Genomic DNA, 15,577 nt, shown 5'->3' on the forward strand with positions numbered 1-15,577 from the left:
GATAATGTGCAAACCCCAGCTTGTCCAAGAAAAACAGCTATGAGTCCTCCACCAGCTTCCATAGCCTCCTGGATGCAGACCTCTTGATTCCCAATTCCCTGGGTTGTTTTTCTGGTTTGGTTTGGGTTGGTCTGGTTTGGGTTTTGAGGATGTCTAGACATTAAATTCCATGTCATTTTCAGTATTTTCTTTTTCATAGCTTAAAACAAATTCCAACTATGCTCTAAATGTATTTGCCAGTCCGTCTGGAATTGATAATAGCTAATGGATACAATCTAGGAAGGATGGAATTTGCTAGTAAAGAGGGAAATGATACATGAGCCCTCGGTGAGGCAAGGCTGAATTTTCACACACCAGCTATTAGCTGCTTTCCTGTCTTAGTTTTGCTCGTGGAGATCAGCATATTAGCATTACTGTAAATCCGATTACTGCCTGTTTAATGTCTCTGTTTATTTTGGTTGATTCTGCTCGGACTGCCTTCCCTCCCCTTTCCCCCATTTCAAAGCCATTGGAATCCTCATCATCTAGGTTCTGCCCTTTAGAAGAAGCTTTCATAAGCCATGCCAGCCAATACTTTACTTTTTCTGGATTTCCATACTCCTGTCCTAACCCTCATTTGGCATTGCATCTTGGTAATTCACTCAGCAACTATTTACTGAGTGCAGACTGTACCAAGCACTCTGTTCTAGATGATGGCAATACAGCTGTGACTGAGACAAAATCTCTGCTCTCATAATACATGGGGGAGGCGCAAACAGCAAGCTGCTGAATGGAAACTGGAAGTAGAGAAATAAAGGGGAAGTAGAAAGTCCTGTCAGAAAGGCTATGGTAATTGTCCAGGCAGAAGTAGAGGGTAACTTATGATGTCTCTTGTACAATAAGTTGTTCTATGCTGACATTTACCTTTTCTTTTGTGCTCACAACTCCTTGAGGGCAAGGAACCCATACTTGTAATTTATGAATTATGTATGCAAACTCTGCATATGCCCATTTAATAGGTGCTCAATAAAGAACTGTTGTTCAAATGCCTTTAAGTCCACATTATTCAGGTAACAGTATGGCATCATTAATGGCTTTGTCATTTACTGTCTCAGTGGGAAATTAAAATTCTCTAAGTCCTAATTTCAACATTTATAAAATGCTTTACCAGATTGGTAAGGATTAAATAAAAATGCCTAGCCACACTCACCTCGCTTATACTAGGAGATATCTGCCAGTCTTTGATATAAACCCTCACACCCAATACAAAATACAAATGTTGCCCTTTCTGTATAATGCCTGTGAAATTGTCAAAGCTGTGCGAAACTGACTTGATGTTAACATATACATTAATCCAATCCATCTCTCTATGGGTATCCAAATCATGCACTCAAAAAATGTTCTGGCTTCCTTACAGTAATCTTTGCCTTCCGGGCCATCTTAGTGTTACCTAAAGCTATCGCAGCTATCCCATCTTGGGGTTCATGTCATTACATCTCAGCGACCGTAGATGTAACCCTAAATGCAGGATAAATGTTTAGTGTTGATGGCTGGCAGAGCTACGGGATGTATGTACATTCTGAGCAGTAAGTGACATTGTGTTAACAATGCTGTCAACTTTCGTGTCACGTTGGAAGGCCTGGGGTTGCTGTAGCTACAAGGTGAATTATAACGTCAGAAGCAACCCAAGTGCGACTTCAGTCCGCTGTCACCAGAAAGCAGGTGCAAGTCAGGCAAAAACATAATAGAGACAGGTAGGGTGACTATGCCATCTCATCTGGATCAAGAGGGAAGAGGGAACCCCAGTGTTTCTAATTCCGGGTTCAACATTCTCCACTAGTCTTCCTTCCCAAATATCAGCAAAGGGCCATGGCAGTGGAAGTGGCCCCCAGCGTGGTGGCCCACGGGGGTAGGGACCCGGGAGTACGAGGCCGAAGCAACCCGGAGGCTGCAGAGGCTCAGAGACCAGCAACAAGCGAGGACCGATCAAAGGATAAGAACACTCTACCCGATCGGCGCTCCCCACTCCTAAGCAAATTTTAGTGGGCGCAGGAACGCACTCCCGGCATCGCGGTGCCCACCTTGGCTGCGCTCTACCCAGGTTCCTGAGAAGATAGAGCATGCGCGAAAAGTAACCGCGCCCTTGCGGCGAGAGACCCCAGGCCGGCGAGGGGGCGGGGCCGCACAGCTGCGCACGCGCGGGGACACGTAGGCGGAAGTGGCGCGCGGGCGCAGGCCAGGCGAACACCTTGCGAGGAGGCGGCGGCCGCTGTGGAAAGTGCAGGGGTAGGCGGAGAGGAGAAGGAGGTGATGGCGACCTGGGGAGGGGGAGACCGCTCCGTCTGGCAGGCGCCACCCGGGCTGGGGTCACCTTTTCAGGTGGCTTAACGGCTCTGGAGTGGACGTGTACCCCCGGCTTTTCGCCGTGTTCGGGACCCAGACCCTCCCCTCCCCAGAGAACCTGGACACAGCTTATCTTCCTCATCTATAACGAGCGTGCGGCGAGGGGATTGAGGGCAGGACGGAGGGCGGGGATGACTTCCTTTTTTAAAGAACGGAAACCTGGCACGGTTTCTAGGGAGGAGTGTGTGTCCCTCCTTGTCCCCTTTGCGCCCTGCGGCAGGCTAGAACCCCCTCAGGCCCCGGTCTGTGGACTCAGGCGTGAGGCCACTTCCAGGAGGGCCTTTTAGACTAGTGAGGGGCCTCTGGAGAACTGGCAGTCGCCTGGGTTCCCAAGACTGCTTTTGAGTGAAGAGCTACTTCCGGGTTCTGCGTTAGATAAAGTACTTAGGGTCTTCTGCTGTCCATCTGCTTTGCGGTGCAAGGTGATCGTTCTTGCCAGGTTATTAAATTTATGTCATAATCTTCCACTAAAAGTTATGCAGATTCTCCAGTCTTTGCAGCTTAGTTTTCTCCCCCGCCTTTTTATTTTTCTTTTAAAGAAATACTGAAAGGAGGTGGAATGCTTTGGTGTGCTGACAGTGGGTTTTTTTAGTGTCGGGCATATGCATTTCTTCTAAGGTAGGGTCTCACATGTCGATGTCGAGGGTAGATTTTTGGATTCACGTTTTCCTAAGTGAATTGGGATAGTTTGGGCCTTGGAAGAGAGAGATACGGCAGCATTTGAAAATAATTTGGATGAGTGTTATTTGTACTTAATTTCTTTATATTAAATCCAAAGCTTAGATTTATCCCTTGGAAAAAAATAGAGTAACTGTCAAAAATGAGTACCCTGTTTGATCTTCGTGTAGTGAAGTGTGTACAAAGAAATGAGCCCCCCTTTTTTTGTTGTTTTATAACCATAACCCATAGGTGAACAATTAATCGAGTCCAGTTAATGTAGATACAATGGCAAGATTATTTTATTTGTAACAACGAGTATGACAAAATACAGAGTAAAGTATGTTCAGGTTATTTACACTGTAATGTAATTTCCTCATATTCTACCCTTTAGTAGTGGGAGACTTTTCTTCTAAAGACTGGAAAAGAACTAGATTAAGAAATGAACTGAAAGATTTTTAACTTAAGTGGGTCATTGCAAACCAATGTTATTACCAGTTATTTATAATTTTTAGATGTCAGTATATACTGAAAATGCTGTCTTTTCCCATTTTAGCAGTTGCTTTGTACCAACAAGTAACTAAAGTTAGATATATGTGTTGACTTTAAGAACAGGAGAGGCCCCAGGCAGTGATTCACACCTGTGGGGTTTTTTGTTCTTAGTTTAAGGCTTACTGTGAATGTCTAAAGCAGAGCAAAATGTTGATCATTTAATTTGAAAACAGGTTTAATTCTATGCTGGATTTTATTTTTCCTGCATCGAAAGGACATTGGCCTAGGTTCTGTGGATATTGATTGATATCCATCATTAATGTCTGAAACGGAAGGTTTCACACATTAGGATCACAGTTATTGGGTATCAGAGTTTACAGTGTCTTCCTTCATCAGTCATGTGATCTGACCAGTGATGTTCTGATTAATAAAACTGCATTCTAAGTGCAAAGCTTGCAAGGCAGGTTTTCTGGAACTGGTACCTCAAGTAAGCAAAAGAAATGAATTTATTTCCATGTTCATTTCAGATGCTTTGTGGGAAATTTCAGTGGAGATGTCAATATTTTGGCACAGATGTCCAAGAAGTGACAGTGCTGAAGGGATTTAACTCTACATGTCTGGCACAGATCTGCGGCTCCTAAGATTGCCAATAGGTGTGTTGAAAGTGGCAAATTGTTGGAAAGGAGCAGAATTCTGTTGATTAAATTGGTGCTTACTAGAGTGCAATAGACTCCTTCATTTCATATTTTACACTTTTGTTATGTGTTGAAACATAGTGAAGATGATATCTTCTCTTCCCCTAAAGATTTCAGAAGCTTCTAAGAGAAGCAACCATAAAAGCAAAAAGTTATGCTGTTATGATTTAGGTATTTGTAAAAAATTTTATAAAATGCTATGAGAGTCCAGAGAATCACCCAGCTTGTAATGTATAGGGCCTTAATCAGAGGTATAGCATAGTGGGTATTCATGTTGAGCAGTGTGAAAGAGGGATCAGAGAGGGAAGAAGAGATTATAAACAGTAATCTAGTGATGCCTAGTAATCTAGGCAAGAGAAAACAGCTGCTAATGGTAGGTTCAGAAACAGATTTTAAATACATTTACAGATGTAGAGTCAACAGGAACCTTGGCAAGTGTAAATTTGAGGAAAGGGAAAGAATCTAACATAATTTACAGATTTTCTGCTCGATACCATAAGTGAGATTGGGAACATAGGAAGGGCAGGTTTGTTTGGAGGTGAACATAGTTCAACTTTGGACTTTTATTTATTTATTTAAGTTTATCTATTTTGAGAGAGAGAGAGAGCATGGGGGAGGGGCAGAGAGAGAGAATTGCAACCAGGCTACACACTGAGAACATGGAGTCCAGTGCGAGGCTCGAACTCATGAACCCCTGAGATCATGATCTGAGCCAAAATAAAGAGTCGGAGGCTTAACTGACTTAGCCACCCAGGCACTCCCAGCTTTGCACATTTTTGAAATGAGGTGCCAGTGGAACTCATGAGTAGAAATGCTTTCAAAGATGCATTTGGAAATAGAGATCTGGATTTCAGAAGAGAAGTCCGGGTTGGAAGTCCAGATTCATATTTCCAACTGCACATCAGAGGAGTGAGTCTCCCAGCAGCCGACCATATCGCACTAGCAGTAGTTCTAAAAAGTTGGGTAATAGTTGGGGCGCCTGGGTGGTTCAGTCGGTTAAGCGTCCGACTTCAGCTCAGGTCACGATCTCGCGATTCGTGAGTTCGAGCCCCGCGTCGGGCTCTGGGCTGACGGCTCAGAGCCTGGAGCCTGCTTCCGATTCTGTGTCTCCCTCTCTCTCTGCCCCTCCCCCGTTCATGCTGTCTCTCTTTGTCCCAAAAATAAATAAACGTTAAAAAAAAAAAATTTAAAAAAAAAAAAGTTGGGTAATAGTTAACATTGGTGGTCTTACTATATGCCAGATGTTTTTACATGTATTTCATTTAGTACTAACAAAAATTCTATGATAGGCACATTTTTTATCACCCCCCCCCCTTTTAAAGATGTACAACCTGAAGTTCAAAAAGGTTAAAAGAATTTGCTTAAGGTTCTTCAGCTAATCAGTTAGCAAAGCTGGGTCGTGCACTCAGATCTGTCAAAATCCAAAGCATAGGGAAAGCACCATGCTGTACTGCTTTCTCATAAGGGTAGCTATAATTTTTTTGAGTCACTGCAATATGCCAGGCATTTTGCTAAATTACAAACATCTCAGCAGAATATGGTTGGGGAGAAATTTTTGATACTAACAAAAGCAGGAAAGAGGTCTTCTAGAAGTTTTATTTATTCTCTCGTGTAAATATATAATCAATATTTGCACATCCTACTCAACCTGTTTTCCATAAGACTTTTAGTTTTGCTCACAAAGTTTGCCACCACCACAGTACATTTGAAAAATCATACTCAGGTAGACAGGGTGATTGCAAACTGGGGTTTCAGGACTTCCAGACGAAGGGCCAATTTATTTGGTTCCTTTATTAGGGTGCAGAGTATGCCGGATCCCAAGAACGGAGAGATAAGTAGGATTTGAGTCTTGCCTTTTCAGTTCTGTTCTCTCCCAGCTGGGGAATTAGAGAGGGTATCACAAAGGAAGGAACGCTAAAGCTTATTTCAAACCCTGACCTAGAGAAAGAAGACATCAGGCTGAAAGAACATCATTAACATAAGGTAGAGGTGTTTGAAAGTCCATGGTCTATTTCTGGAATGAAATAGTAGTCCATTGTGGGCAGTTTGGGGCTTGATTGAAAGATGTGGAGGGAGGAGAAGCTTAAGGGGGATCAGATTTATTTGAATGGTACTCTGTATCCATGCCTACACATGTGGAAAGTAGTTACTCAGGTTTTTGTTTCTTCTACATTCAAGATCATTTGAAGCATGATTTATAAAGAAAGTCAGATCTCAAGGGTGTCCTGCAATGCAGATGTCTTAAAAAGTCTTAACTCAGAGATGGCAGTGATTGAAACATAGTGTGGGAAGGAAGAACAATATATAAAGAAGAAGAAACAGGTAAAGGAAAAGAAATACAGTAAAACTTTTTAAAATTATGCTTTTTCTCTTTAGAAATTTGGTGGGTGCACTGTAAAACAAATGTTCTTTGATGCCTGAGTATGGTTAGTTACAAGGTGTATTCAGAACCTGGATCCATATTTAAATTACTAAAGATGGCCTGCTTAATCTCTGTGATCAGCAAAGGAGAAGTGATCACAGAGTGACTAAGTCTTGCCATTTTAAGCCATGAAGACAGTTTTGTCAAAATTATCCTTATCCATCCTCTTTACTCAACTAGTCTGAATTTTAGTCCCCATTGGGGTTGTGAAAGACAGTCTTTTCTAGGATAATTTTTCATCACAAATGTGTTTAGTTGTCCTAACTCTGCTCTCTCCTCACCCTGTACTTGGAATTCATTTTTCAGTTTATATAAATCCAAAGAGAAACTGACAGTCATCTACAGAGTCCTCATGACTTTTTTCCACAGACTAACAAAAAATGATGTTTTCCAGCTTTTTATAATCCCAAAGACTTCTTTATTTCTTTTTTTTTTTTAAACAGCTGTATTGAGGTATAATTTTTATACAAAAAAAAAAAAACTACACATGTTTAACATAACACAATTTGATGAGTTGGGACATATGCATATACCTATGATACCATCACCTAATAATCAAGGTAATACATATATCTGTCATCTCTACAAGTTTCCATGTGTCTGCCTGTGTGTGTGTGTGTATGTGTGTGTGGTTAAAAATGTATAACATGGTATCTACCCTCTTAAGAAGTTAAGTGCACACCACCATGTTGTTAACTATAGGCACTATGTCCTATAATGAGTCTCTAGAACTTACTCATCTTGTATAACTGAAACTTGAAATCCATTGAACAACTCCCCAAAGACTTTTTAAATTAAAATGATTTCCAAAGGAAGGAAACATCTTTTAACCTAAGAAATGCTGTTGCTAAAGCATATCATCCTTTCTATAGTCTCTGACAAATCTAGCTTTTTTAAAAGTAACTTATAGTTGTTTATTTTAAAACATCCTTAGCAAGTATATTTTAAATTGTATTAGTATTTAAGGGAGCATCAGTTTTTTTTGTGCAATTAAAGATCAACTTTAATGTTGAAGATGTTACTCATAGACTGTCATGGGCTTTAAGAATTATATCCTTAATACATATAAAAACAGTAAAAGCGTATTTACTTCTTTGATAAGTAAACACAAAGATAAAAAATAAACACTAAGTTAGCTTTTGACGTTTGCTGTGGGAATGAGAATGGCATTATGTTTAGCGATATTGGTCTTTACCAGGCAAACATAAATTGGAGAGTAGACATTGTTTTTGGTTGCTTAGAAGTTTGAATAGAGGAATTACTATATTAATATCTAGAGAAAATGAGATTCGCCTGTATAATTTTTAAAGTGTGATGTGAACTATTACTTGGAGCATAGTATCTTATCCAAAGGTTTTGCTTTAATTGCTAATTTCCTTCTTTAGGACTTGGCTCAGCAAGCAAAAGAAACACTGAACAAAGGAGAGGAAACCAACAAAGATAAATTTGGAAGCACTGAATGCAGCAAAACAAGAACAATGGATCTCAAGTTCAACAGTTCCAGGAAATATATTTCTATAACTGTCCCTCCCAAAACACAGACAATGTCACCACACATCAAGTCAATAGATGACGTTGTAGTGCTTGGCATAAATCTCAGCAGATTTAACAAACTTACTCAGTTTTTCATATGTGTTGCTGGAGTTTTTGTATTTTACCTAATTTATGGATATTTACAGGTAAAAATATTTATTTACAAGATGCTAATTATTTATAACAGTTGAGGTCAATAAGAGCATTACTAATAGTTTTACCAAAGGTAGTTTTCTCCATAGGATACCAGTTTATTCACATTTTTGAGTTTTTTAAATATGGAAAAAGACTTTCTAAAAGTTAGTGTGCTCCTTTTTTCAGGGATCAAAATTTCACAGTTGAACATTTCAGATGGGAGAGGAACAGAGACCATCTTAAAAAATTAAAATTATGAACACAATTTGAACTATTTATTGTGGTTAACAAAATGGGGGTAATATGCACCCATGTGTTTGTAAAGAGTGATTCAAGTATTCGCTGATACTTTGGAACATAATTCTCCAATAAAATTGAATAATAACACAAAAGTCATATTCTAGCCCATGGTTGATTCTTGGAGCTCATTAGAGTGATTTAAAAATTATTGTATTCTTTTCGATTATCATATATAGATGAAATATAAAAGGAAGTATAAATAAAGAAGATGGTAGAACTGATTATTCCTTACCTTGTAAAAATGCTATGAGGAGTATTAGCGTGAAATAAAAACATGAATTAAAAATCATAGTATTTATAATAACTAATTTCCCCACTAGAAGATGATACAAACATTCAGATATCACAATGAAGAACAATGAAAAATAGTAAATTTTATCAAAGAAAGGTTGCAATTTCTTGTTAAGACATATTTCATTTCTTCTTCAAAATACCATTGTTACCAAATAGTCTGGGAGCAGAGTTAGTCATTAGAAAGGAAAATGAATTAGAAGTTTGCTGTACAAATTTATATTAATCTTTTTCTGTTTGATTAATGAGCAGAGACTTAATAATCTATGCAAAACTTCTTTTAAAATTAGATAAACATCACTTTCACTTTGTGACAACTGATGTTGCTAGCATACTAAAATAGTTTAGGGGCGCCTGCGTGGCTCAGTTGGTTAAGTGTCCGATTCTTGATCTCTGCTCAGGTCGTGATCTCACAGCTTATGAGATTGAGCCCCGTGTCAGGCTCTGCACTGATAGTGCAGATTCTGCTTGGGATTCTCTCTCTCCCTCTCTCTCTCTGACCCTCCCTGGCTCGTGCTCTCTCTCTCTTGCTCTCTGACTCTCAAAAATAAATGAAAAAAAGAAAAGCTTTAAAATAGTTTAGAGAAAATGGTGGGGTTTTGTAATGAAGTTATTTATATATATATATATATATGTATGCATAATATATCTGAATGCTAGCATACTTAATAAAGCTATTTTCATGTTTTTTAGTTCATGTGCCAGAAAATTCCTAAATACCTTGCAGACGTACTTGAACATGAAGTAAATTTGGGGAATTACACAGTATCTAGTTCAGAGTTTATGAGGGAGGGTGATTTATTGGATTAAGCCAAATAACTATTGGAATACCTCTTAATGACTTGTTAATAATGGCTTATTAACAATTAATATAAATATTACTTCATGACACAACATTGTGTTTAGATAAGTAACCATTTACAAGGAGAAATTTCATAAAATCCGTGGCCCAGATATTCCAAAAAATAACATTGGTTTGAACTGATTAAATTCCTATAGAAAAAACAGGTCTGAGATAATAAACTTCTAATGAAATATATTTATTGTATCATAAAGGAGTTCTTGACCCAGGGACCTTTCTCAATGTTTGGGGGCAATTTTTAATTTTGGCAATCTTTTTTTTTTTTTTTTTTTAAAGAGCAAAGCATAGGATAATGTTGCTTTATAGCCAGCCTTCCTCCCTTTGTTTTTCTCACTCAGTTCTTTGGAAAGGCCTCCTGGACTTCTCTAATTTTACCTTTGAGGTGCCTTGTGATTTGGATGGTGTTTTGATTTTTGGTGGGTTTTTTTGTTTTGTTTTGTTTGTTTTTTTGGTGGTGGTGGTGGTGAGGCTTGGTTTCTTTTAAAATGTCGTGTTTATAGGGGCACCTGGGTGGCTCAGTTGGTTGAGCGTCCAACTGCGGCTCAGGTCATGATCTCACGGTTTGTGAGTTCGAGCCCCGTGTCGGGCTCTGTGCTGACAGCTCAGAGCCTGGAGCCTGTTTCGGATTCTGTCTCCTTCTCTCTCTGCCCCTCCCCACTTGTGCTGTGTCTCTCTGTCTCTCAAAAATAAATAAATGTAAAAAAAAAATTTTTAATGTTGTGTTTATAGGAATTTATTGTGAAGAAATTGGTTTGCCCAAGAACTTAACAGTATTCATGTATCTCTTGACAGGAATTAATATTTTCAATGGAGGGTTTTAAGTCCTTTGGCTGGTACCTAACTTTAGTACAGTTTGCATTTTACTCCATATTTGGCCTAATAGAACTTCAGCTTATTCAGGACAAAAGGAGAAGGTATGTAGTTTGTTTTTATTTTTTTGACAGTTAAATTCATTAGTAGTAGTTAAATTTTTTGTTTTGTGTTTTGGGAATATGGAGTATATTATACATGCAATATACATATTTCCTATTAATAAAACATATCTAATACCCAAGAATTTTTATCAGTATAATCAACTTACTAAAAAATACTAAATATATTTCCTTTATACCCTGAAAAAAAGTGGTCTCTCTTACAGTGTAATGTTATCAGAAAAATGTAGTTTAGGCTCAACTTACAGTAAATGTATCTTCTTGAAACGGGAGAAAGTATCAAGTGTACATAAGTGTTTTTATAAATTTCACTGAAGTGGGTGTGATTACTGAAAGACTTACAGTGCTACTAAGATCAAAGTGATGAAATGAACTATCAATGCCACTTTTATAGTGGTCTTTGAAATGTACAGTTAATGTTTGGTGGGATATGCTCTGCTTAATATTGTTGTATTTGTAATGTCCAGGACCTGAGACTGCATGTTTAGACATCAGAGAAATTTCATAACGTGTGTTTTCATCAAAACCACAGGAGCTTGTTTAACAGTGTATTTTAAATTGACCATCTAGATTTGAGAAATATCTCAAAATATTTTTAATGGTATACTGAACAATGTGCAATAAAAACCTGATTATATACAAGAGGAGGTTAGGAAATTGAATGTAACTTCTGTAAGTGTGGTTATCCTGTCATATCAGACTTTAATATGTGAACATTTCATGTATATATCGGGCAGTTTAAATGCAGTAAAGGAGCTATAATACTGACATTCGATCTTCATTGATACAAATGTTCAATCTTTCAGTAAAAATAGGATATTTTCACAGCTGCTATTTTTCTTACAAATATATTTTTGATATTTCTAAGAAGATAACTATAAAATTTTAAATATTTAAGTCTGTACCACTGGTATTTCTTCATAGTCCTAATTCATAGTTCTCAACCTCTTTACTGCCAATAAATTTTTAGAGCATTCATAGTAAAATGTTTGAGTCTGAGGATAGCATTTGTATTATTTTCATGCTCTAAAACTGCCATTCTCAGTCACAGGTGATAGAATAAAAAGTAATTAAATATATCTGTCAAGACTAATATGTAGGAAAACCTGATGATTCATTACCAATTGCAAACTGCTGGACGTCTGTTTTCAAAGTAAAAGAATCTAACGCTGTCTTTCTTAAATGGAAAGTGATACCAAGATACGCCTCTCTGTCATCTACCCAAATGAGATGGGGAGTGTGCCTCCGGCCATGTTTATCCCTGCCTTTAAACCACATGACTGTAACATGTTTAAAGATAAAATCATTTCTGTTTGATTTAAACATAAATGAAGGAGTGTAGGAAAAGAATTTACGGATGAAGATAATTATGAGTTGAAACCTTTTCATTTCCATGGCACATTAAAAACATTTTTAGAAAAAGTCTTTAAAGGTATGTTACGATGAAAATATGCTCAGTCACAGATTTCTGAATTTATTTAAATGCCACTGTTCTCTAAATCTTGAGTTAGCCAGATTCTTTGCTTAGTTTTTTTTTCCCCCCTTTCTTCCTATGTTTATATGAATACCTTGTACTTGAAAGAGAAAAGGATATGGAGTCAGGAAACATGTATTTGACTCTTGGCATGGCCTCTAATTAGCTGTCCTAAGACCTCAAGGGAGTTTCTTAAGTTCTCTGACCTTTGAGGACCACTCCATAATGTGTGGTAAAGCATATTGTAAGTTGCAATACCCTGAACCTGCTACTTGTTATTTTTCACCCGATTACCTTGTAACTTTGTTGTTACTTTATTTGAGTTTTTAAGGAAGATCTGTCAAATTGGTTTTGAAGGGGCTATTTAAAGTCACAATTTCCCCACCATGTCTAAAGAAGTAAGAAATTGAGATACTAAATAAAACAGACCCAGTGAGCACCCCAGAGGCAGGATGATGAATCTAATAACCTCCTGGTTTCACCAGTGAGCGAACACCCCTGGAGGAGGCTGGGGCCTTCATGAGTCTCTATGGCAAGTTGCTCTCAGAGTTGCAACCTTCTGAATATAGGTCTCCTGAGTTTCAGGCTGGTTTTCTTTCAACCTGTGTTATGCTACTTTTTAATCAACATTCCTTATGATTTTTCTGACTTGAGGTTTTTTTTAATTTTCTGGCCACTATTTGCAATTTATCTCTGAGGAAATTTGACCACTTTGACTTCTGTCATTACCTGGAAGAGTAGTGCTGTCCTTCCCTGATGATGCCTCACTGAGGATTAGACCCCACAGACAGCACGTAAATCAGTGTTTGTGTTCTCCACTGATGCATATGGGCATGCCACGTTATTTCCACACGGACTTTAAATGTTGACTACGCTATTAGTGGTTGAGTAGGAAAGGCCTGAAAATTGAAATGTAAACGGGAAGGATACATTTTAATTGAATTTTCCAGTAAATTATTTTGCCTTATATCTAGCCAAATAAAAACTATGGAGGAATTTTGTTGCCTTGATTTAATCCCAAATGGAAGCTACATCTAAGTATGCAGCATAATCTAATTATGTGCATAGTACTTCACGTGTTAGTCACACCAGTGTACAGGGTTATTTTAGACCACTAAATAGCCAAAGTGCACAATAATAGTGCAAAATTCTGAAGATGTCATATTAAAAATCCCCTTTAGGAAATTCAGATAGGACCCCAGGTAGTGATTTGGGATCGTGAGGAGGGGAATCAGATACCTCATCTTGAAGCTAATTGTAACATTTTATGGAATACAGAATTAGAGTTCACCCATATGACATTGTGGTAATAAAAATCACGTTCAGCATTTTAAACTGCCATGTACTTTTTCTGCAGGTACTCTGCTCAGGTTATTTTAGCAGAAGGGCTAGACGTATTTTTCCTAATGCTAGATGGGAACATTAGGAAACAACAATTTAGAAGTTGAAAATTAGTTAAGGTTCCTTTTACCATTATGGAGGTCAATATTTTTTAAAACTCTTTTTTTCCAAATTTAGTCAAGATGGTTTTTATACGTAGGTAGAACTGCTGTTAAAAAACGTCTTACCAACGTTTCAGACCATCCAGAAGAATCTGTAGAACTCTGTGGTACACCGTGTTTCACACAGCTGAAAGTTCTCACTTGTGATCAATTAAATAAGGGTAAATTGTTGCTTTTACCAACATTCTTCTGTATGAATACAGCGTGATAACCTTTAAAATAGTGATACTTCACCAGTATTTGTAGAAATATTCATCAGAAATTAGACATTTACACATTGTAAACACATTATCTTATAATAGTGTGAATTGGGTCCCAAAATGAAGATTTTAAAAATTGTCTTTTACAGAATACCAGGAAAAACCTACATGATAATAGCTTTTCTAACTGTGGGTACTATGGGGTTATCAAATACTTCCTTGGGCTACCTGAATTATCCCACCCAAGTCATCTTCAAGTGCTGCAAATTGATTCCTGTTATGCTAGGAGGAGTTTTTATTCAAGGTATAGTAATGATATGTTTTCATACTGTTTGAAACTAATAGGATCTGTTATGGCATCTAGCATTAGGAAAAACCTGAAACTCCAATTAATATTTTTTAATGAACATTCGAAATACCAGAACAATTCTGAGTGACATTGTATCAAAATAAGGTATTATAAAAACACTGATACTTCTGCAATATCCCCTAGTCTTTGCCGTCAGTAATTTGGATTGGGGAAAAATAAAAATAGTACTTTTTTAAATTACTTTTTCTTTTAGTCTGGAATCCATCACATTTCCAGAAATACTGCATTCATCTATTGAAGACGTAGCTCAGAAATACCTAGAAAACTCCTCTTTTCAATTCTTTCATTCTTCTGCTCTGCAGGGCTCCTCTCTCTACCTCCATCATACACACGGACAGTTCTCACACTAAAGTAAAGGTTAACCTGAGCAGAACTGCTTTTTTACCAACTCTGCTGGCTCACTGACTTCCTAGAGCCCCAACTAAGTTACAGGCTATGTGGAAATAGGAGCGAAAGAGGAAGCAATGATAGCAAGTGGAACACATTTTTGTTGTTTCTATAACAGTCATGCAGAATATTCATGTTTTGACAATCAAGGGTTTCTATTTCACTAAAGTTCTTACACAGCCTGACTTCATTTTTTACATTAGAGGCCTTCCCACAAAAGCCCTTTGAAATGAAAGTATGGATGTCAACTACTTCATGTATAATTTCAGGGTAACTGTTGATGCAGGAAAAAGTACTGATACCCTTCCCTATTAAAAACCACATGCATGTGTAATACGTCCTTAACAATCCTTACCAAAAAGTTACACTACATGATTTTATTATTTAGATGTGGATCTACTAAAATAGGTTCATTCGCACCAATTCTGATTATGGTAGTTGCAAACTTAAACAATTATGCAGCCTGAAAAAATTGCTCTGGTTACTTTGTAAACGTATGGGCTGTAAGAAAATTCAGAATCTTCTAATATACACGAAGTAAAAAAGGCACTCATGTCCATGCACTTTAAATGTTCATATTTACTCACCGTAACAGATAAGGTAGGATCTCATATCTAACTCCTAAGGACATGTTGCTGCTCATTGGTAATTTAATTTTCCGAAGCCCTTCTGTGACTGTCTAAGGCACTGATCTAAGCATTCTTCGTATGTTTTTGACTTTGGATATAAAAAGCAGATCCTGCTATACTTGGTTAGACACATAGATCTAAAACTGTGTCAAGTGGGCGTGTGCATAATGAGGTTGGCTTACATTTATTTTACACAGGGAAGCGTTACAACATTGCAGATGTGTCTGCTGCCATATGTATGAGCCTTGGCCTGATATGGTTCACCCTAGCTGACAGCACGGTTGCACCAAATTTCAACCTGACCGGTAAGGAAA

At 37.8% G+C, this 15,577-nt stretch overlaps 1 protein-coding gene across 14 annotated transcripts in view; it reads left to right on the plus strand.

Annotated features, from left to right (window-relative positions):
• Window positions 1–2,179: 2,179 nt before the first annotated feature.
• The window catches only part of SLC35B3 (solute carrier family 35 member B3), a 39,580-nt gene continuing 26,182 nt past the window's right edge, over window positions 2,180–15,577 (plus strand). For 5 of the 14 annotated variants that reach the window (XM_030314871.1, XM_030314872.1, XM_030314874.1 and 2 more), the window contains exons 1-7: window positions 2,202–2,265; window positions 4,059–4,184; window positions 6,405–6,548; window positions 8,034–8,327; window positions 10,562–10,683; window positions 14,027–14,181; window positions 15,461–15,568. In XM_030314871.1, the coding sequence (XP_030170731.1) occupies window positions 8,127–8,327; window positions 10,562–10,683; window positions 14,027–14,181; window positions 15,461–15,568 (586 nt within the window). In that variant the 5' untranslated portion in view covers window positions 2,202–2,265; window positions 4,059–4,184; window positions 6,405–6,548; window positions 8,034–8,126. The other 9 variants (XM_032593122.1, XM_030314876.1, XM_032593115.1 and 6 more) reach the window with 8 other exon arrangements.

Source organism: Lynx canadensis, chromosome B2 (genome assembly GCF_007474595.2).
Source record: "Lynx canadensis isolate LIC74 chromosome B2, mLynCan4.pri.v2, whole genome shotgun sequence".
Lineage (NCBI taxonomy): Eukaryota > Metazoa > Chordata > Mammalia > Carnivora > Felidae > Lynx > Lynx canadensis.